Here is a 22,010-nt window from a genome sequence, read left to right as displayed (position 1 = left end):
TCCCCCATCAAGCTGGCTTGCTCTCCCTGCCTCCCCTCCCATGAAGCAGTCTACCATCCAGTCCCCCATCAAGCTGGCTTGCTCTCCCTGCCTCCCCTCCCATGAACCAGTCTACCATCCAGTCCCCCATCAAGCTGGCTTGCTCTCCCTGCCTCCCCTACCAGAAGCTTCCTTCTTCAACTGTTACTAACATTTCCGTGTTTCTCACATTCTGCATTGTAAACTGTTTTCTTGTCTGTAACAACATCTACTGCACGTCTGTCCCTCCTGGTGAGGGATCCTCCTCCCCTCCTCACCCTGAGGTTTCTCCCATTTTTCCCTGTTAAAGGTTTTCTACGTAGTTTCTCCTCAGTCGATGTGAGGCTCTGAGGGCAGAGGATGTTGTTATGATGCCATGAAGCCTGGAGACAAACTGTTTGTGAAAACGGGCTCTAGAAATAAAATTTCCTTGCCTTGCCTATTATGTGTTAACTGTTCATAGCTGCCTTGAATACAGCGCGTTTTTTTGGGTGGGGTTACTGTTTATCATGTAAAAGATCCAAAACTGGAGGAAAATGTTGCTGAACGTTCAAATCATTAAAAAATGACAAAAGCTGTGCGGCGCTGAATCTGACGTCCTTGTAGGGAGCCTCAACATTCTCTGGCAAGGCTTCTCGATTCATATTTGTTCCATGCCAAGGATCATTTAGAACAAGACCCCCGATTATTTTGACTAATCTCTTTTTGTGCCATCTAATAATCTCTTTGGAAACGTACAAATTCAATCAAGCAACAAACTAACCAACCGTTCTTCAGAAGTCCTTTTCTTGCTCTTGCAGGAGTTTCTCATCAGCCGCGACAGCCTCGCTGTCGGCAGGCCATTTCATTCCCTCCAAAACCAAGATGGGCGACAGCAGTGAGAAGGCCAAGCTGCTCTAGAATATCCATCAAATGATTCTATTTATATAATATTTGGTTTGTGGACTTTTATTGCAATGTAATAACAGCCTTAGGATTGTAGCAGTCATCTGACATGGTTTTTTATATTCATATGAAGTTATTTGTGAAATAAATCCAATGAGAGAGCAGTAAAATGTATTTAGGTGTTGCACAGGTATCTTGGAGCGCCTGAACACATGAGGAGCTCCAGCCTGAATCCCTCGCAGCAGAGAGGCAGTCAGACAATAAATACAAACATATTTTATTCATGAAAATCTCCTGAAGCAAACAGACGATTCACATTACATATTTCATGACTGCATTTGATTCTGGATGTGATTCTCTGTCCCCAAGAGTGTCAGACAGACAAGAGAGTTTCTGCCAGCAAAGAGATGGGTTTTTATTATTTATTATTTTATTTGTATTGTTTTGGGATGTCAGGGTGTTAACAGTTTCCAGTTGGGATTTGTTTTATTGTGTCCCGCAGGATCTTTGAGAAATTACACGTCTTCATTCTTTTATTTTGTTTCCACAACACTGAATGCTGAGTCTGTATTTGTGTGTGTGTGTGTGTGTGTGTGTGTGTGTGTGTGTGAGAGAGAGAGAGAGAGAGAGGGGGGGATCTTCTATTTCCATGTGAATGAAGACTTAAGGGGTTTTAAAAGTAGATTTTTGAGGTCCATGATTCATTTTGGATTCGTACTGAGCTGAAACTACTTGCAGTGTCCAGTGGGGGGGGGGGGGGGGGGTGAAGAGGACTGATCAGCTGCAGGCAGTCAAACATCTGGAATGATTGCTGATATGTCAGAAATATTGCTCGGTTGTTTTGACTCCCAGACTCCTCTAACTCTCCACTCTCCCCTGTTTCTCAACATACCTGCACAACGAAGTGGCCACTAGAGGGCCAGTGCGTGCCACAGCGACAAGCATAACGCATTTTTGCCTCCTCCTGTTACAACTGACATGAATGCAAGAAACACTGGACGGTAACAGCATTCGATCCTCAGCTACCTGAAGTTGTAGGCTCAAAAGGTTACATAAATAATCCAGGCATGCGTTTCTGCCCTGCTAGCATCATTGCTATCCTACGAAATCTCCTGCCTCTGGGATGTCAAACGAATATTAACTTACAAGTCTTACCAGACCAGAATGGTCAGCAGGGACTGATTGTTGGAAAGTGAACCACAAATGAGGAGCTTTGGCTCACTTCGTTTCAAAATAGTAAGTCAGCTGAGCTTCAGTCAGGTTCACGAGGGGGAAGAAAGGACTTCCAGGACTGCCTTGACTTAGGGTTAGACACCATTTGCTGGAGCCAGAAGTGAGCAAATCTGGATAAAACGCTATCCTCTGCTTGACTCTAAAAGGTACCATCTTCACTGGACTGAAACTAGTAACCGTGACCATGAACCCACTGGAAGAAAGGTTGGAAAATGTTTACTGCCAATAAAACAATGTGGCTTGAAGACCCAGATGATCTGTTCACTTCTGGTGGCGAGGTTTTGCTACATTTACAGTGTCGTGGCTCTACGGTGTAGTCTAACAAACCAAGGGTCGCTGGCTTGATCCTCACCTCCCCTGGTGAATGCATCAAGACATTGTTGAGCAAGATACTGAACCCCTAACTACTCCTGATGGGTGGGCTGGCACCCTGCACCGCAGCCTCCAACATCAGTGTGAGTGTGTGGACAAATGGGGGAATCGGGCAACTGTGTGAAGCCTCTTTGAGAACTGCAAAGGTAGACAGAGGGTACATGAAGACCGTCTCCCTCCTCATCTGTCTGTCCCCTCAGTCCCCGTCCCTTCTCAGCAGTACCAGCATAAATGGCATGAAGGCCCCAAAACCACAACTCACCAAGCACGCTCAGCTCTGCGTTGGCAGTGATGTTGTGGTTCTTGTTGGTGGCAGTGCAGCTGTAACCGCCAGAGTCGTCATCAGTGACACTCCTGATGAGCAGATTGCTTCCTGCCAGCAGAGAGTATTTCTTATTCCTGCAGAGAGAGGAAGAGCCAGGTCACTTATAGTAATTTCATGTATATTGAATCATTGATAAGCCACATAAAACTGTTGTGATTTATTCATATTTCTACTAGAAATCCCACAAAACCACCAAAGCCAAAATGTGTTTCTATCTCAGTACCTTCACGCTTCCCTACCTTGTAGGCCTCCAACCCCTTCTCCTCAAGACCTGAAGCTATGAACAAGTATGCAAATGAATCTTTTAAAAAGGTTCAGTAATTCCCCTGTTAGGAATGTGGGGATTGTAGTTTTCAGCAAATATTTCTCAGCTGAGGGGAAATACTTTATAGATATTTATATATATTTATAGAACAAATTTCATCCTTGAACTGATACATTTTTAATGCTCTTATGAGTATTTCTTGCAACAGAGATTGCATCAATAACATGAGCCTGTATCAGCATGTGAATGCATGCCCAATGTTAGTGATGCTGTGAGTACGCAGTCATAAGTATGCAGCAGGTACAGTAGGTGGCGAGCTTGAAAGCCAGGCTTAAGCACAAGGTATGCTGACATGACAAAAGAATCCCAGTAGGCTAAAACATTGGTTCTATCCCTCGGTTTGGATGCTTTTAGTGTCTTCGACGTGCCGGTGGAGCTGGGCCAGCACAGGAAGAACCTCCAGCTAAACCTGTTGCTGATCTGCTACAGCAGAAAAACACCCTGGTTTATTTGTTATTCTGCAAGCCAATCAGAGTTGTGTTGAGCTGGGCTAAACACAGGATGCAGGCATGGTGACCTTGAAAAATAACGTTGAGGGGGGAACCATGTTCAATTGGAGAGGATGTTTTATTCAGATTAGCTGCGCGTCTGAACAGCTGCTTATCAAAATAACCAAACAGCCCTGGCTTATTTTACCAAATGTCCTTTTCATTTTCAGCTCCACCCACAACCTTCTTACTGGGGGGCCACAGTGCTGACCACTGCTCCACCGAGCTGCCCTTGAGATAACCTACTTTATAATAATGCAAATGGTTAATTAGTTTTTCCTTTAAATTCTACACGATCCATTTGAAACAAACCTCAGCTGAGATATCTTTCAAAGGATAAGTAAGCATCATTTAATATCCATGTTTCTTCACTCCCTGCGACGGACTGGTGACCCGTCAAGGGTGAGCCCCTCAGCTGGGATAGCCTCCCTTGACATATAAGCAGGATAGAAAAAGGACGGATGGAAGGGGTTTCATCATTCAACAGGGCTCAACATTAAGATTATGAGGCACTTTTCTGGCAGAACATCTGATTTATTTGATATTTCTTTGAGGTGGCCTGGTGGAGCAGTGGTCCTCCCTGTGGCCCCCCAGCAAGAAGGTTGTGGGTGGAGGAGAGCCAATGGTTGTCTGTCTCTATGTGTTGGCCCTGCCATGGACTGGTGACCTGTCCAGGGGGAAGGCTGCTGGGATAGGCTCCACCCTCAACACCCTCAACAAGAGAAGAGGGAGAAGATGGATGGAGGGATGATGGATGGAGGGATGGGTGGGTGGATGGATGGGTGGGTGGATGGATGGAAGGGTGATGGATGGATGGATGGATGGCTGGGTGGATGGCTGGGTGGATGGATGGATGGAGGGATGTTATCTCAGGTTTAAGAGTTCTACAAAGTCACTTAGACGGACCAGATCTGGAGCAGTTCTTCTCCTCTCCTCCACTGAATGTTTGGAGTAGGGTAGCCAGAAGCTGAACATTCCAGCACGGCATCTGCTCCCAGCTGAGCTGTTACTCTGGATGGATGCTGAAGAAACTGGAGGTTCCTGCTAACACCAGGCTCTGAGAGAGAGAGAGGGAGAGAGAGAGAGAGAGAGAGAGAGAGAGAGAGAGAGAGAGAGAGAGAGAGAGAGAGTGAACCAAAACATTCAACCCTTCCAGCCACAAATATAGACTGACTTGATGTGCAGGAGTATCATCATTTTGAAACAGGAGGTTTTCCTCAATATGCTGACATAAGGTTGATATTTTCTTTTGTTCCAGAAATGTGTCAATCCACAACAAATCCAAATGTGCATGTGTCACACTTCTGGCTTTTCTTTTGCTGCAGACCTGAAGAAACGTAATCCCATCAGACAGTCATTGAAATCACACATGCATGCATGCACCCACAAAACACACACACTCACACACACACACACACACACACACACACACACACTCACACAGACACACACACACACACAAACGCACACAGGTTCTCACTGTCAAGCACAGAAGGGCAGAAATTAAATAAATACATCAAAACATTTGATTTTCTCAGTGTTGGCTCCTGAAAACCCTGCATGGTTAATCACAGCAATTATACACACAAAAGAAATTAGGTTACAGGGAAGAATCAGGCCAGACTCAGCAGCGAGCGCACAGCTTTCCTGCTGTAAAGACGTAGCTGAAAATAGCAGCTCAGTTGAGACCATTGTGTCTCTAAGGGTTACCCACAGTGAAGCCCTTTAAAGAGTGTATGTGTCAAGAGGGTTTATGACAGCGCAAACACCAGAGATGGCCAACAAATGCAGCATCAGTTGTTGTTGGTTTTTTTACTGAGTGCCCCAAAACAACCCATGCTCAGGTTCCAGTCCCAGAGGCCATGCGGCAACGGCTAATTCATGAAAGAGTAAATCAGGAAGAGCTGATGTTCTTATGAAGCCCAAAATGTTGAGTGACAGCTACAGGAACAGCGTGGCTGTGCAGTGCTGCAGTTACCCTGCCTCAGTTGGGTTGTGTCCTGCTACAACAACTGACAGTGTCCTCAGAACGGGTTTGGAACAAACTGAGTCTAGCAGCAAAGGAGTAGGATTTTTGTACTTTGGAATAAAGATGGAGACACCAAAGGGTGTGAGACACACACACACACACACACACACACACACACACACACACACACACACACACACACACACACACACACTCCAAACTTTATCTGCAGGTTCTGGTTCGAACTACATTGGCCTGTTACATAATCAGATGAAAACAAGAGAGCAAAGAAAATAACCCTTTGTGTTTCCCTCTCGTAGAAATCGTGACTGACTTGAGCCTTCACACGAGTGATGAGTCGTTGTCCTTAGGTGTTATTTACTCCGCGCTGGTGGATCAAGTAGCTTTTAATAATGTTTTTGTGTATTTTTTCTATTTGTTTTAATCTTATTACCACTTTCTGTAATCCTTTGATCTGGAAGAGTAAAACAGTTTTTGAGTATGTGGGGTTTTGGGGCCAAATGCTGCTGCTCTGATGGACAAACAACCCATCACACTGCTCTTATTCACTCATGCAGACGACTGGCTGCTTCAATCACAGACACGCCTCAGTGTCAATGTTTGGGGAAAAATCGTTAGATTGAACCGAAAAAAACAAAAGCCCGAGGCCATAAAACACACACACTTCTGCAGTGGGTTGTGGTGCCATCGCCTCGGGTCGGCCGCAGGCTGAGTGGATCTCAAAGAAGGTCTAGACGATTTCCTTCTAGAGACAGGATGTTACAGCAACGGGGCTGGTAAACCTTTGTCAGTCCCTGCCTAGAAATGAGCCTTTAGTCTGAAATTAGTCTGGTAGGCTGCTTCTTGCTTTAGGAAGTCACATTGTGTGACCTCAGAAACTGGAAAAGAACAAACTGGTCAAACTGAACAACAGCTTTCACACAGCTGAGGGAGTGACAACGACTCACCATAACCACGCACACGCGCACACACACACAGACACACACAGACACAGACACACACACACACTTCTCCAAGCTGGATCCATTAGGAGTCCTTGATGGTCTTCCAAGTGCTCCTGAAGCATTTAACTCTCTAGTTAGAAACTGTCACTGGTCTGCTTTGAAAAAAAGCTTTAAATGATTGGAAACGTACTTCTCTTCATTTCTTCTTCTTCCTCTCCTCCAGCTTATTAAGTAAATGACATCTCTGAGGCTATGATCGGTTGCACAAATGATGCAAGTCAGATTTCTTGTGTTCCCACTTAGGAGAGACATGTTCAAAGGTCATCAATTCCTGTCTTTGTCCTTGTCAGACGTTCTAAAATGGAAGTGTCTGACAGGTACAGACGTGATCTGAGAGTGTCCTGCCTGAACCGAGCCTCAGCCTTAATATCTGGGGATGAAAACGTCCCCGTTGACTCAAACGAATCTGGATGGGCCTATTGAGAGTCAACTTAGTGAACAACAATCTGCTTTGGCTTTTTTCAGCTGCAGGGTGCATGTGATCATCCTGCTGAAGATCTGCGTTGCACCGCCGGAGGGAACAAGCAAGGGAACACTTCAGATGTTTAAACAGAGATGAAGTGAGCAAACCTGAGCTGAAATCAAAGTGATGAGGAGGACGTGTATAGACTCATTTAATTAAACGTGTGGAGAGGATGGCACATCAGCAGCTGAAAGACTCCCCGCAGACGGAGGAGAAGCTGCTTCCTTTCCGCCTGCAGACATTTCATTATAATCAGTACATATATTCATCACATCACATTTCATTTTAAAATGAGCCATCCAGCACAGGCAGGAAATGAGCAAAATGTACTACCTGACAAAACGATGACTGCACTAAAAGCATGAGTCACAGTTAAATGAAGTGCTGCTGATGCATTCCTTTGTAACAAGTCTTGGTACAGTGCTAACATGAAGAATAGTTGAAATAATATTTCATACTAGATGAACTGAATTATTTCCAATTGTCAAGGTTTTATTTCAGCAGCCTTTTAAAGGAGACAGAGTCAATCAATCAGCCCCTATGTCAATGAAACAAGCAGCTGGGAGCAGGCGTGCTGTGGCGAATCGGGAGAGCGGCGACAATTCCCGGTGGGCCGGTCTGATGTTTGGGCCGCGAGGGCCGGTGTCCACTTTTTGGGGGGGAGGGGGCGGTGTTCAGTCACGGCACTGCGTTGATGACACATGCTGCTACCCCTGTCCCTGGGCTGTCTCTGCCTCCACCCTGACGTAACACATCTGTGCGCTCAGTCAGTGGTGTTTGGAAGATGGAAAACAGAAAGAGCAAAGGTGGCACAGAGAAGGCAAGAATTAAAAAGAGGGAAGCTCTGGAAACAGACGCTGCCAAATGAGCCAAAGCTGGCAGTTTTTTTACTAAAACGAGCTCACGGTTTGAAACCAGCGGTGAGGACGATGGCGCGGTGAGGCAGGTGTTGATCTCTGCCTGCAAACCACCGTTCGAGTTCATTCATTCCACAACAACCTTATATAATTTAAATAAAATTATGACGCCACCAAACTGGGAAACGTTTTCTTGTCGCCCCTCAGAGTGAGAAGCAGATCCAGTACCAAGCAGCAGCCATGAGCCCACAGGTCCAGAGAGGGCAGGTAGGGCTGCTGATGGAGTGAATATTGTTCGAATCAATATCAGGAGGAGTGTGCTGGTGACCTGCTCTGTATGAAGAGTGTCCTAAGATGCTGGATGATTCAGCTCTACATGAATGAAACTGACCTGAGTTGATCAGAAGGCTTTGTAAAACAGGAAGATTTGAGCTGAGAATTCTGACCGTTTTAAAAATGTGATTTGGGTCCTGATCTAAAGGTCTGAGGCATGAAACTCCAGAGTCCCTCTCCGGCCCTGGCTGGGAGCCGGCATCACTGTTAGATGGCTCACCTGGGAGCACACGGAGCTCTGCGTCCGTCCCTGTCCTGGTGCTGCCAGGATTGTCAGCCAGGCAGCGGTACGTGGCTGAGTCTGGTGGCTGGACACGGCTGACCTGCAGAGAGCCAGACGGCAGCACCGCCATTCGGGACTCGGGATCAAAAGTCAGTGGGAGATCCTCTCGGTTTTTTTGCCAGCGAATGATGGGCGTCGGTTCACCCAAGACCTCGCAGCGCAGCAGGGCGGTGTCACCAAGGTATGAAGAGACAGACTCGGTGGGGACAACCACCTTCAGTGGACCTGGAGGGAGACAAGAGGCGGAGGAAACATGAGTCTTGACTGAAATCACCATCCAAATATTATAAATCCTTTCTTTGGCTTGTGCCTAAATGTTTTCTCTGCTTGGAATCTTTTTTTTAATGATTTTTATGGTTTGCAGGGTTGCAGTTGTCTCAGGAAATAATAACTTGATTACACCAAGAAAAAAGTCACTGAATACAATCTAGTTAGAATCAGCTCAGTCACGAATGAAAGAAATGAATGAATCCCCCAAAAAGCTGTGCAGTAGATTCAACAGGAGACCACTGCACGATTGTCTCATAACTGGGAACACGAAGAGAGCAGTGACATGTTCAGCTCAAAGACGGCTTGTTGTGATGGAGCTGACGTTGTACTTGTGTCTGTGGTTGGAACGAGGGACAGGGTTCCATATCCTGGAGCTCTGAAGCTGTTCCTCTATCCTTCAACTATCAAACTCAGTCGGCAGTTGTTCATCCACCTCCCTTCAGGTGTTGTTGCTCGTCTTTCCTGCTGCATACTTAAGTGCAAAAATGGAACAAAACATTTTTTGGGGCTGCACGGTGGTGCAGTGGTCAGCACTGTGGCCTCACAGCAAGAAGGTTCCGGGTTCGGGTCCCGGCTCGGGCGCGGGATCTTTCTGTGTGGAGTCTCCATGTTCTCCCTGTGTCTGTGTGGGTTCTCTCTGGTACTCCGGCTTCCTCCCACCGTCCAAAGACATCAATTTGGGGACGAGGCTGATTGATTCTCTAAATTGACCGTAGGTATGAATGTGAGTGTGAATGGTTGTTCGTCTCTCGATGTTGGCCCTGCGATGGACTGGCGACCTGTCCAGGGTGAACCCCGCCTCTCGCCCGTTGACGCTGGGATAGGCTCCAGCCCCCCCGCGACCCTTAATGTGTAGGAATAAGCGGAAGATGACGATGACATTTTTTGGATGAAATTCAAATTCCATAACTTCCCCCAAGGGATCGATAAAGGATTTCTGATTCTGATTTTCCTAATGCATAGACTTTGGCTTTGGTCACTTATGACACGGCTGCTTGAGCTGCTGTTCTTAGCAACCGTGCTTCTGTGTTCAAAAGGAAAGACACAGCAGAGACATCAAAGGTGAACTGACAGTAACGGTTTTTAAGGTCGACAAGATGAGGAGAATTATGAAGACAAAACTGGAACAGCAAGAGAGGGGAGACACGGCAGGTGCTGATGTGCTGAAGAGAGCGAGGTGGACTCGGAACAGCAGGAGGACAGATGAAAGTCAGACAGGGACACAGCGACAGGTCATCCAGCACGGATGCACAGTGTCCAGCCTGCTGTGTTTAGGACACACGCCGTTTCCTGTCTGATCACATTTACTTCAACAAAGAGCCTGGAGCCACATGAACACACACGGCCCTGCTGACAGTTTCACTCTGCTCAGACACTGAAAGACTTTCAGCCAAAGCTCGTGTCTTTGTGCCGGGGCCTCTGGGCAGGTTAACCATCATCTGCTGGAATGTCAGCAACTGAGAGACAAGAAGCTTATTTCATTCTCTGTTGATGGTGCTCTGAGATCTTATGACTGAGTTGTTAACTTTGAATGTGAACACTTCAACTCCAGACAATTTAAAAAAATGAACTCTTGCCTGCCTTTTTGAAGCCTTTGACTCAGGAGTTAGATGGACAACTATCATCTACTGATCTTCAGAGTTGTGTGGACGGGTTCCCATTAAGTTCCTCCATGCAGCATCTCTGCTGGTTGCATATCAGCATGTCTCATTAAAGACTGCAAGAAGTCCCTTTTAATTCCTGGAGATAGTTCCAGTATGCAGAGCCCCAATAACCCCAGCAGGGACCCAGCTAGAACCCTTCACTCCCAGGATGCAGGGTTCTAGCTGGTTCCTAGAGTTCTAACAGTACAATGGAGCCAGAGCCTTCAGCTATCAGGCTCCTTCATCCCTGACAGAGCTCCTAGTCCCCAATGATCCAGCTTGAACCCTTCACTCCCAGGATGCAGGGTTCCTGCTGGTTCCTAGAGTTCTAACAGTAGAATGGAGCCAGAGCCTTCAGCTATCAGGCTCCTTCATCCCTGACAGAGCTCCTAGTCCCCTATGATCCAGCTAGAACCCTTCACTCCCAGGATGCAGGGTTCCTGCTGGTTCCTAGAGTTCTAACAGTAGAATGGAGCCAGAGCCTTCAGCTATCAGGCCCCCCTCCTGTGGAACCGTCTCCCAGTCTCAGTCCAGGACCCAGACCCCCTCTCTAGGTTTAAGAGCAGACTTAAGACCTCCTTGTTGATCAGGCTTATAGTCAGGACTGCTTAGGCTGGCCCTTAGATCTGCTGCTACAGGCTCAGACTGCTGGGATCTCCCATGATGCACTGGGCTTCTCTCTCCTCCTCATATGTGTTACCAACTCCTCTTCTTCTCCCCTCATCCCAGATCCTGGTGCTGCTGGAGGAGGCTCCAGACCTGAAGAGGCTCCAGCTGCCACCCGCAGCTCCACCTGCTCACGTCCCTGTTTGTCCATCAGTCTCTCCTCCTTTCTCTCCCTCTTTATCTCTGTCCCTCTCTTTCCTTCTGTCTCTCTGTCTTCCTCCATTCTCTGTCTTTCTCTGTCCATCAGTCTCTCCTCCTTTCTCTCTCTCTTTATCTCCGTCCCTCTCTCTCCTTCTGTCTCTCTGTCTTCCTCCATTCTGTCTTTGTCTCTGTCCATCAGTCTCTCTTCCTTTCTCTCTCTTTATCTCTGTCCCTCTCTCTCCTTCTGTCTCTCTGTCTTCCTCCATTCTCTGTCTTTGTCTCTGTCCATCAGTCTCTCTTCCTTTCTCTCTCTTTATCTCTGTCCCTCTCTTTCCTTCTGTCTCTCTGTCCTCCTCCATTCTCTGTCTTTGTCTCTGTCCTGCTCTCCTGCTCTCCACTGATCCTGGATCTGCTCCACCTTCCTGCTGGTAAAGGAAGGTTCTGGTGGCTGCTGTTGCAGGATGTGCTGCTGATGGAGAATTGTTGGGTGGAGGTTCATTGAAGGAGGGAGGTGCTGGACCTGCTCTACTTGGACAGAGTCAGGACAGAACTTTGGTTGGGGTTTGGTGCCACACAAATAAACCTGACCCGACTTGACTAGACTTGACTAGACTTGACTAGCCACCAACAGAGCTCAACTATAGGAGACTAAAAGGATATTTGGTTGAATGTTGGTTGTGTCATCAGATAACCATGAATTCAAAGTCCAAATGTCTGCTTATACTGTTTGGTCACTACGGTGTCTATGAAGGGACAAACTACACAAGTGTCATACCTATGCAGTCTATGTTGTTAATGTAAAATACAAGTTAACAATGAAACCCTTCCTTGACTGACTCACCAATAGTCACGTGGCAGACGTTCCGCCCAACCTCCAGATGTGAAAAACCTATCAACACCTGGTTTCCAGAGGTTGTTCATGGTGGTTGTAATACGAGCATGTGTGTATATGGGTTCATAATTATCATTCATAATGAGGTAGGTCAATAATTGTATTTATTCCAAATTCATGTTTTATGTAAAATAACTTATTTTATACATTTTTTGTGATTTACATAACTGTGTCATACAGCATATTAACCAGTTATGAGTCTAGATCGTGCTGTTGCCATAGTGATGCAATCTGACAGTTTCTAACAGCAGACCACATGAGAAAGACCTGCTTCCATGACAGCAGTAACACCCACATTCCTACATTGAAGCCAGTGCAAGATGTTCACATCCATACGCAGAAGTGCACCTCACAGGGGGCCAACACGACTGGCAAATACAAAATAAAAACAGGTACAAAAATGACCCTCTCACTGTATAAACTCTCCCTCAGACAATTTCCCCGGAAATAACTTCCCCATGACTCTGCCTGAATCCTTGCAATGCTCCTTTCACATCACTGCTTGTGCAGTGGGTTCTGATTGCACACAAACATGAGACTGCTAGCAACCTGCTTCCCCCACTTCCACACCAGCCCGACACCCCGGATTACATGCCTGACAGTGATGTTCGCAGGAGCAGGGAGTGTGGACTGTGTGTACAGCAGTGGTGGCGCTAGCAGCAAGTAGCAGAAATGAATGATATCCCAGGGTTCTACGTGACAGTGTTGGTGTTCATGACTTGCCAGCAGTCTTTCAATAAAAAAGGTTTTATGGACTGAGCAGAGTGGAAGTGTCCACACAAGCTACAGTTTCCAAACGCCTTCTGGAGCTCAAAAGCACAGCATGTACCTGGCGCCGTGATATGGCTTGAGACTTTGCCCCCTCTGTAGTTCTTTCTGCCCCCACCCTCCCACCGTAGAGTAAACGGAACTTCATTTATACCCTGTAGAAAAATAAGAGGCAAAAGCCCAAATTGCTTATCGTTCCACCTGGAAGTGACCAGAAGACAGAGAGCCCTGTCTGGCATAACCCAACCGACAAAGCCATCCAACGCTCTTACGCAGTCATTTATCAGGGGTTAACTTGCTCTTAAATGCTATTTTTGTGTGTGTTGTAACCTTGTGTTCAAAAAGATTTGCCCCCTCCCAAGTCCTACTGCCTCAAGATAAAAACACAAAGTTGCTGCAGTGTCATGGCTTGTCATAAGACCCGTGACAGAGGTGTCAGGTGATGCTCCCACACCAATAGGAAGCGTTACGCTGCAGAGAAGACAAGTCTTTCTATTGATTGTGGCTTTATACAGTAGCTCAAGATATCACTTGAGCTCAGCAACAGTCTGTCCACAGCCTTACTCAGGGATGACCACAGCCAGCTGCAACAGAGGAAGAGCTGCTATGGACAAAACAGCTGTGTTTGATATTTTTCAGGATGCACCGCTGCTGGATAAGAGAACAGTGAAGCAAAGCTGGAGCAGCGCACTGACGGTGGCTCACAGAGAGCAGCAGAGGCGCATGTTTTGACCTGCTGTGTTTTCACCTCGAGTCACTCCACGCTGGCTCCAGACCTGCTAGAGGAGCCCTTCTGTCCCCTGGTCAAGTCGTATGTATGTGACCAGTTTGAGCTGGAAAAATGTGTGGGTGAATCAATGCTGCACATGAACCCAAGAAATATTACCGTGAGAAACCTCTGAATGCCCCTGCAACACTGGACAAGAGTTGGGTGTCAAAGACACCCAGGTAGAACCCTTGAGCGATGGGAATGTCATTTATTTCCTCATTTACTTTTTGTGTCCTTTCAACTATGACAATCCAATTAGACAGATTCTTAGAGTGCAACAAAGCATTTTGTTTGAGTCTACAAACCTCAGGAACTGTGCCTGGGAATCATTTTCAAAGAGTTTTATCTGACGCTGGCAGAGCAACAAGTTCTGATTTTGGCTGCTGTGCTTTTACAATAAATGTGTGTGTGTGTATATATATATATATATATATACACACACACATATATAAATCTATCTATCTATATATATATATATATAGATCTGTCTCTCAATACATATATATGTGTATATATATATATATATATATATATATACACACACACATATATAAATCTATCTATCTATATATATATAGATCTGTCTCTCAATACATATATATGTGTGTATATATATATATATATATATATATATATATATAGATCTGTCTCTCAATACATATATATGTGTGTGTATATATATATATATATATATATATATATATATATAGATCTGTCTCTCAATACATATATATGTGTGTATATATATATATATATATATATATATATAGATCTGTCTCTCAATACATATATATGTGTGTGTATATATATATATATAGGTATGTATATATATATACACACACATATATAAATCTATCTATCTATATATATATATATAGATCTGTCTCTCAATACATATATATGTGTATATATATATATATATATATATATATATACACACACACACATATATCTATCTATCTAAATATATAGAGATCTCTCTCTCTCTCGATACATATATATGTGTGTGTGTGTGTATATATATATATATATATATATATATATATATATAACCCTAACCCATATGTGTATATATATACATATACACACATACATATACATATATATACATATACACACACACACACACACACATATACATATATAAATATATATATACACACACACATATATACATATATAAATACATATCTATATATATACATATCTATATATATATATATATATATATATATATATATATATATATATATATATATATATATATCACAAACCTGCTACATGAGTCCTGTGTGTGTGTCTTGCATTGATTTTCTTTCTGATGTAGAGCCTTTGGTTTTGACACACCTCCTCTTGTACACGCTGGTTTGACTCAGTTTCTGATTTCTTCATCTTATCATGATTGGCAAAACAGCAACAGCCTGAGAACTTTAACAGGAACACTAACTTTCTCCCGACTCTCGGGGCAAGCTGCTGGAGGCAGGTTTGTGTGATGTCACAGTGGCAAAGATTTAAGCCACTGTGACATCACACAGAATGGAGGCGACAGGGAACGCTGATGTGAATTTGGATTGTGGCTCTTACATAAGCTCTTCTGCTGTCTATTCATGTGTGGATCATATTGCTGCCTACAGCTACACACACACACACACACACACACACACACAACCTTTGTGTCACTTGTAATGGCACTGTGTTGGCTTCGATATCATTCAGGGCAAATTACCTACCCTAAACTGCAGCTAACAAACTTAAAACAAATGAAAAAACCCTAAAACCTATAAGACTTAACAGCAATGTGACCGGTTCATGTTTTGTAAAAGGTCAGATGGGTAAAGAGGCTCTCTACAGCGCAGAGGTGAGGAACCAGCAGCCAGCGAGGGTCAAAATGTCTCTGTGTCCATGGCAACACGGATCAGCCTCATGTCTGCTGTGTGAGAGTCGATCACACGAGAACTTCTCTCTGGTTGATCCTTTTACATGGAAATAAACAGATGAGATCCCAACACAGCGATCATTTCAGTCCACTGCTCCATCATCCACCCATCCATCCACCCACCCACCCCTCCATTCATCCCTCCATCCACCCACCTCTCCATCCATCCATCCACCCACCCCTCCATCCATCAATCCACCCACCCATCCATTCATCCACCCCTCCATCCACCCACCCATCCACCCCTCCATCCATCCACCCATCCATCATCCATCCCTCCATCTTCCCCCTCTTCTCCTGTTCAGGGTGGTGGGGGTGGAGCCTATCCCAGCAGCCTTCCCCCTGGACAGGTCACCAGTCCATGGCAGGGCCAACACATAGAGACAGACAACCATTGGCTCTCCCAGCCACGCCTACGGTCAATTTAGAGTCTGGATTAACCTGGTCCCTCTTGATGTCTTTGGACTGTGGAGGAAGCTGGAGTACCAGAGAGAACCCAGCAGGAACAGGGAGAACATGGAGACTCACCCAGAAAGACCCCGTGCTGCAGCCGGGGCTCCACCCACAACCTTCTTGCTGGGGGGCCACAGTGAGGACCACTGCTCCACCGGGCCGCCCAACCCAGTGCTCATGTTTATCAAATGATTCGAAAGGGTTATCAAGTCAAGGCGTCAGTGGCTGGCTTCATGACATAATTGGCCGAGGTTCAAGTCACATTTTCACACGTCTCATTAAAACAGAATAAAGTCTGAAAGAGCACAACGTAGCACCGCCTCACTTGAACTCTTCCATCCATCCTCCCAAGAATCAGGGGTGACGGGCTTTTTTAAATTTTAAAAAAGCGATCAATAGTTGAAAATGTGAGTAATTTGTTCAACCAAAACAACAACTAACACAACATGACCGAATTCCGAAATTCAGCTTTGGCGTTCAGTTTCATTGCGCCACCACCCAAAGATTTCCAGTGGCCCCCAGCAGTCAAACATGTTTGGAGGCACCACTGCTGGGCTGAGGCGTCTCAAGTTCACAGTGCTGGTTTTATAATCCTGAATACAAGTCGAAGAGAAACTGAATAGCCTTCAGTCGACTCATCCCCAATTAGCTGTCAACTCTTGCAGGGCTTGGACGCATCCCAATTAACAGCGATGACGAGGGCCGAAGTTCAACTCACAGAAGTAGATGATAATTGTTCCCGAGGCGAAGATTCAGAGCAGGAGCAGATCCAAAATCCCTCCGCTGCCCTCGTCTGTTGGTGGTGATTTGCATGTTATTATCCATCTGAATTATTTGATTTGTTTGTCTAATGAGGATAAAAACAACAGCCGTTGCCACCAGAATAACTGCAGGTTTGAAAGCGCAGACAGGAAGTTGAAGTGAAGGCATGTTCACTGTCCACTTGTCTCTTCAATGCTCCTCTTAGCCAATCAATCCACCTCTGCACATACTGATAGGTTGACCTATTTCTCCTCGCTGTCGCTCTCTCTCTCTCTCTCTCTCCTCTCATGTTCAACATCAACAGGTTCCTGGATCATATTCCATAAACAACTGGTGCTGATGTTCAGTCTGATCCAGACCGCAGTCGCAGGGCTCTGTTCCATGTGTGAGCAATGATCTCACAATAAATATCTAATAAATCAAATGATGAACACATTGAGCTTCGTTCTGCTTTTCAAGATTAAAATTCAAGGTGATTTCAATCAGTTTCAAGGCCCCAAAACAAACAATTCTCAGAGCCTTTATTTAACATCTTAATAGTTTCTATGAATGAAATTGCAAAAAACAGTCCCCTTTTCACCCACAGCAATCATTTTAGGTTGTGACAACTGATTGTGTAGATGAAACACTGTTGTTTCACGTGTACATGCGTGTCCTAGCCCTGAAAATGGAGCCATGACAGAGGCAGTTGGGTGGTGCGTCGTTCAAACAGTGGACTGCAATGAAAGCTGGGCGGTCGATCCCTGCTGTGCAGACGTGGTTCCAACTCTGTGGACCGTGACGCGTAACCAAGCCAAGTCAAGGGTCAGATCCTCAGCTCAAGGTTACCGTTACCAGTCAGAGTCTAATCATCTTCAGGTTTTTATTGCTGCAACAAATAGAGGGGTAAAGAACCAAAAGACTGTTCACCGAATGAACTGATTATTGTGTGGCACCAAAAGTGAGGCAGAAACCTACCACGCGTCTCAGACGTGTATTTCAGAAATAAATCTTCCATAAAAGATGAAAAAATTGCATATATTTTGCTGACCTGCCTGTGAGCCCATCTCTCGAAGTCATTGTGTTCTCGTTCCACTCAACAGAGTTAACGGCATGTTAGCATTAAGGTTGTCGAGTGACATTCAAGCACTGAAGATATGAAATGTCAGCCTGCATCGCTGGATTGTCACTTGCACCGTCATCCCGCTCCAACAAGATTATGTGGACAATAATAGTGAGCCATGGAACGAAGAATCATAAAAGTCTCAAAGAAAAGATGCTGTTAATCGCATGTTAGCACTTTAAGTATTTTTAAGTAAGACTCTCAATTTCTCTTTGAACTACATTTTATTGCATCTTTTTCCTCAGTCTGTGCAGAATTCATTTCTTTCTTCCTCACAAGTTCTTCCTCTGCTCACTCGCTCTCTCTCTCTCTCTCTCTCTCTCTCTCTTGCTGTCTCTGCCTGCCTTTTGTCTGTCTTCATTCTGTCCTTTTTCTCTCCTCAGCCTCACATCGCTCACTCACCCACTCTCTGTGTTTCTAATTAATTCCCAGTTTACAGTCACTCGGAATGCGCGCGTACACACACACACACACACACACACACACACACACACACAGAGTGCTAATTGAATTTTTAAGCCTCTGCTGCTCATTAGCATTTTGCCTTGTAATGTATTGTGTATCGCTGGTGTTCTCTCTGTCAGCAAGTTTCTTTGTGAGTTTGCTTTAATGCTGCCATCAAAATCCATGTTGGTTCAAGTCATTGTTGTCAACATCATATTTTTTTTATTTTTATACAACAAAAACTTGGGAGTCATGTTAGCTTTTTCTTAGTTTAAGGAAATCATAATCGCGGGAGTCTGGCTTTAGTCAAGATTAAATGTGTGTGTTCGTCAAACTTTAGCAAACTGCGGCATATTTTAGAATGTTTGAATGTTTTATCCACCAAACCGCAACCATGGATGCACAGGAAGACCTGGATACAGGAGGCGAGGGCAATTGAAGCCAGTTAACCACAGGATGACATCCATCATGTGATGAATCGACTGCAGACCAAAACAAACAAGTGAGCAGAGGTTAAACTGGAAGGCTCGACTGGCAGACGTCTCTGGCGTCCCTGCTCTATTCTCCTGTGTGACCCGTAAAACGTGCCCACGAGTGTTCCCTCCTACCAGGAAGCCCAAAAACTGTGCTTCATACTCCATGGAACAACTTTCCATCGGAATAATGACACTGTATGATGTCACGCAGGGATTTTGTGCACTACAGTGTGTGTGTGTGTGTGTGTGTGTGTGTGTGTGTGTGTGTGTGTGTGTGTGTGTGTGTGTGTGTGTCGTTGATGGTATTTCGATACCGCTTGCAGTTCTGGGCACCTGACCACGTTTAGCTGTGCCTCTCAGCATGAAACCTGCCGGATTTGTTTTGATTTCATTTTGACCTTTCCCATCTGCAGCAATATCGTTTTGTGTGCTTCCACAATCACAGAGTTGCACTGGTAAAAATGAGTCCAAACTCTGACCACTACAGATGAGCGCCACTTAAATATAATCAGTAATGTTTGTATCTATATTGAAGCCATCAAAAGCAGGTATTTTGTCTTTTTTTATATGAAAAATGTAAAAAACTTAATCGTCCGACATATCAGTAATCGGAATTTTGGTTTGTTAGAATTTTGTATTGCCTAATATCAAAATCGGCATCAACCTCAAAAATCCATATTGGTTGGGCCCCAGTACAGATGCGTCAGCAATGAACCACTACATCTGGCTTTAACAGTAATCTGTCTGTGTGTGATATGCGTACCGCATGAAGTGGCTGAAGTAGACATACTTCAAGTAAGAGTATGTCTACTTTCTCGATGCCGGTGGAGTCCCATGACTCCATTCCTCTGTTCGAACTGCTGTTCTAACCAAATGCCTCAGTGCTCCACCCAAGCTTACAGAATATTCAGGCATGCACATGTGGCTCTTTCTGGCCCACGAACATGCAAGCTGGCTTGCTAGCGACCTTGCTAGCTGGTGTGTTTGTGTTGGCAATAAAACCACTGCACTGACTGGACTGCGGGGACATTTTTGGTTGTGCAGTGACGGCATGGAAATGAAACGATGGTCAAACATTGAATTGGAAGTCTGATGATGAGGTGAAACCAGGGGACACTGCCTGACGTAGCTGAAGGCAGAGCTCACATCTCCAGTCTGTGGTTTGGTTGTGAAACCCTAGCCTGTTCTGCACCTGAAGGTAGACACTGTGGATGCCAAGCTGGTCTCCAGTGCTCCCCAGCAGTCTCTCCACACAAAGTGTCTCAAGCAGAAAGACCAACAACTTGTTCTGTGTGTGTGTGCATGAACTTGTGACAGTGGATGTGACTGTCTTGGTTCAGATGGTTGAAAATCAAGAAAGTTGAGAGAAAAGCATCTTGTATGATGGTGCCATTTGGATGGTACCAGTAAAAGTGCAGAGTTTAGAACCAAAACCCAGTCAAAGGGCCAGAAAACAAGAGAAATACGTCAGTATTTGTACTCTCACATGGACAGCTCCCAGCATAGGACAGCAGACATTCCCTCCCCCTGGAAGTCAGGCTCCTCCTGTGTGGATTATTATGTGCATTTGGATAATGGCAAACAGATACAAATAAACAACTTTTCGGTGACACGGAGCCACTCAGGATCGCCGTAGCTGCACCGTGATACGGTTCCTGGGTCGTAAATCATTGACTTTGTGAGACTGTGGGCAGCTGTGGTGCAGCGTACGCGCCCGTGCTGTGCCGGCCAGCCTCCACTGACGCTCTTCAGCCGCGGCGCCTCCATTAATGCCTTCCATAAAACTCCATTGATCTTAAGCCACATTCCATTTACTGAATTACATTACAGGTGATTTACTTTGCTTCTATTAAATAAATATGAACAATAAAATAAATGATGGAAGCTGAGCAGTTGAGTGTGTGTGTGTGTGTGTGTGTGTGTGTGTGCATACATCTTCATGTGGGTCACCACTGTAACCATCAAGGACAGGTCAAGGTGTCATAGACAGATTAATCTGAATGAGGAAAAGGAGGGAAATCCCCTCCTCTCCTCCTTGTCTCCTCTCCTAATGTCGACTCTCCTCCTTGTATTCTCGCATCCCTGTCTCCTCTCCTCCTTGTGGACCTTCCTTTCCCCTCCTCTCGTCCTTGTCTCCTCGCATCCTTGTCTCCTCTCCTCCTTGTGGACTCTCCTTTCCCCTCCTCTTCTCCTTGTCTCCTCGTGTCCTTGTCTCCTCTCCTCCTTGTGGACCTTCCTTTCCCCTCCTCTCGTCCTTGTCTCCTCGCATCCTTGTCTCCTCTCCTCCTTGTGGACTCTCCTTTCCCCTCCTCTTCTCCTTGTCTCCTCGTGTCCTTGTCTCCTCTCCTCCTTGTGGACCCTCCTTTCCCCCCTTCTTGTCCTTGTCTCCTCTCCTCCTTGTGGACCCTCATTTCCCCTCCTCTTGTCCTTGTCTCCTCTCCTCCTTGTCTACTCTCCTCCTTGTCTCCTCTCCTCCTTGTGGACCCTCCTTTCCCCTCCTCTTGTCCTTGTCTCCTCTCCTCCTTGTCTTCTCAGCAAACAAGATTGTGAAAAATGAATTGAACCTTGAAATAAGACTGAATCCTGCTGTGACGTTTTCACAGAGGTAACGACCTTAAAAAAGAGAAGGACGAGGAGCTGAAGCCCATCTCCGATTTGGCAGGAGAGATTTACTCTGTGAGGGAATTTTGATTCACATGGAGGAGGTTTTGATGCACTCAAATCATCTGAAGCTCTCACTGACATATAATCAAAATGTAAAGAAACGTGTGTAAGTCTTTCTTGATCACCAGTCCATGGCAGGGCCAACACATAGAGACAGACAACCATTGGCTCTCCCAGCCACGCCTACGGTCAATTTAGAGTCTGGATTAACCTGGTCCCTCTTGATGTCTTTGGACTGTGGAGGAAGCTGGAGTACCAGAGAGAACCCAGCAGGAACAGGGAGAACATGGAGACTCACCCAGAAAGACCCCGTGCTGCAGCCGGGGCTCCACCCACAACCTTCTTGCTGGGGGGACACAGGGAGGACCACTGCTCCACCGGGTTACCCCATAATGGTATTAAATGTGTTTTGTTAGATTGTGCCAGCGTACCTCTCCGTTCATTGCTG

At 45.4% G+C, this 22,010-nt stretch overlaps 1 protein-coding gene across 3 annotated transcripts in view; it reads right to left on the bottom strand.

The window, feature by feature from the left end:
• dcc (DCC netrin 1 receptor) overlaps positions 1-22,010 on the bottom strand; it is a 330,071-nt gene that overhangs the window by 227,908 nt on the left and 80,153 nt on the right. For all 3 annotated transcript variants that reach the window (XM_086186581.1, XM_086186582.1, XM_086186583.1), the window contains exons 3-5: positions 8,514-8,801; positions 4,553-4,703; positions 2,771-2,907 (exon numbers count right to left, since the gene is read on the bottom strand). In XM_086186581.1, coding sequence (XP_086042707.1) covers positions 2,771-2,907; positions 4,553-4,703; positions 8,514-8,801 — 576 coding nt within the window. The remainder of the gene's footprint in view (positions 1-2,770; positions 2,908-4,552; positions 4,704-8,513; positions 8,802-22,010) is intronic.

This window comes from Aulostomus chinensis, chromosome 19 (assembly GCF_037954235.1).
Source record: "Aulostomus chinensis isolate RoL2024-O1b breed Wild chromosome 19, RoL_Achi_v1.0, whole genome shotgun sequence".
NCBI classification, from domain to species: domain Eukaryota; kingdom Metazoa; phylum Chordata; class Actinopteri; order Syngnathiformes; family Aulostomidae; genus Aulostomus; species Aulostomus chinensis.
This window is presented reverse-complemented; position numbering and strand designations above follow the sequence as displayed.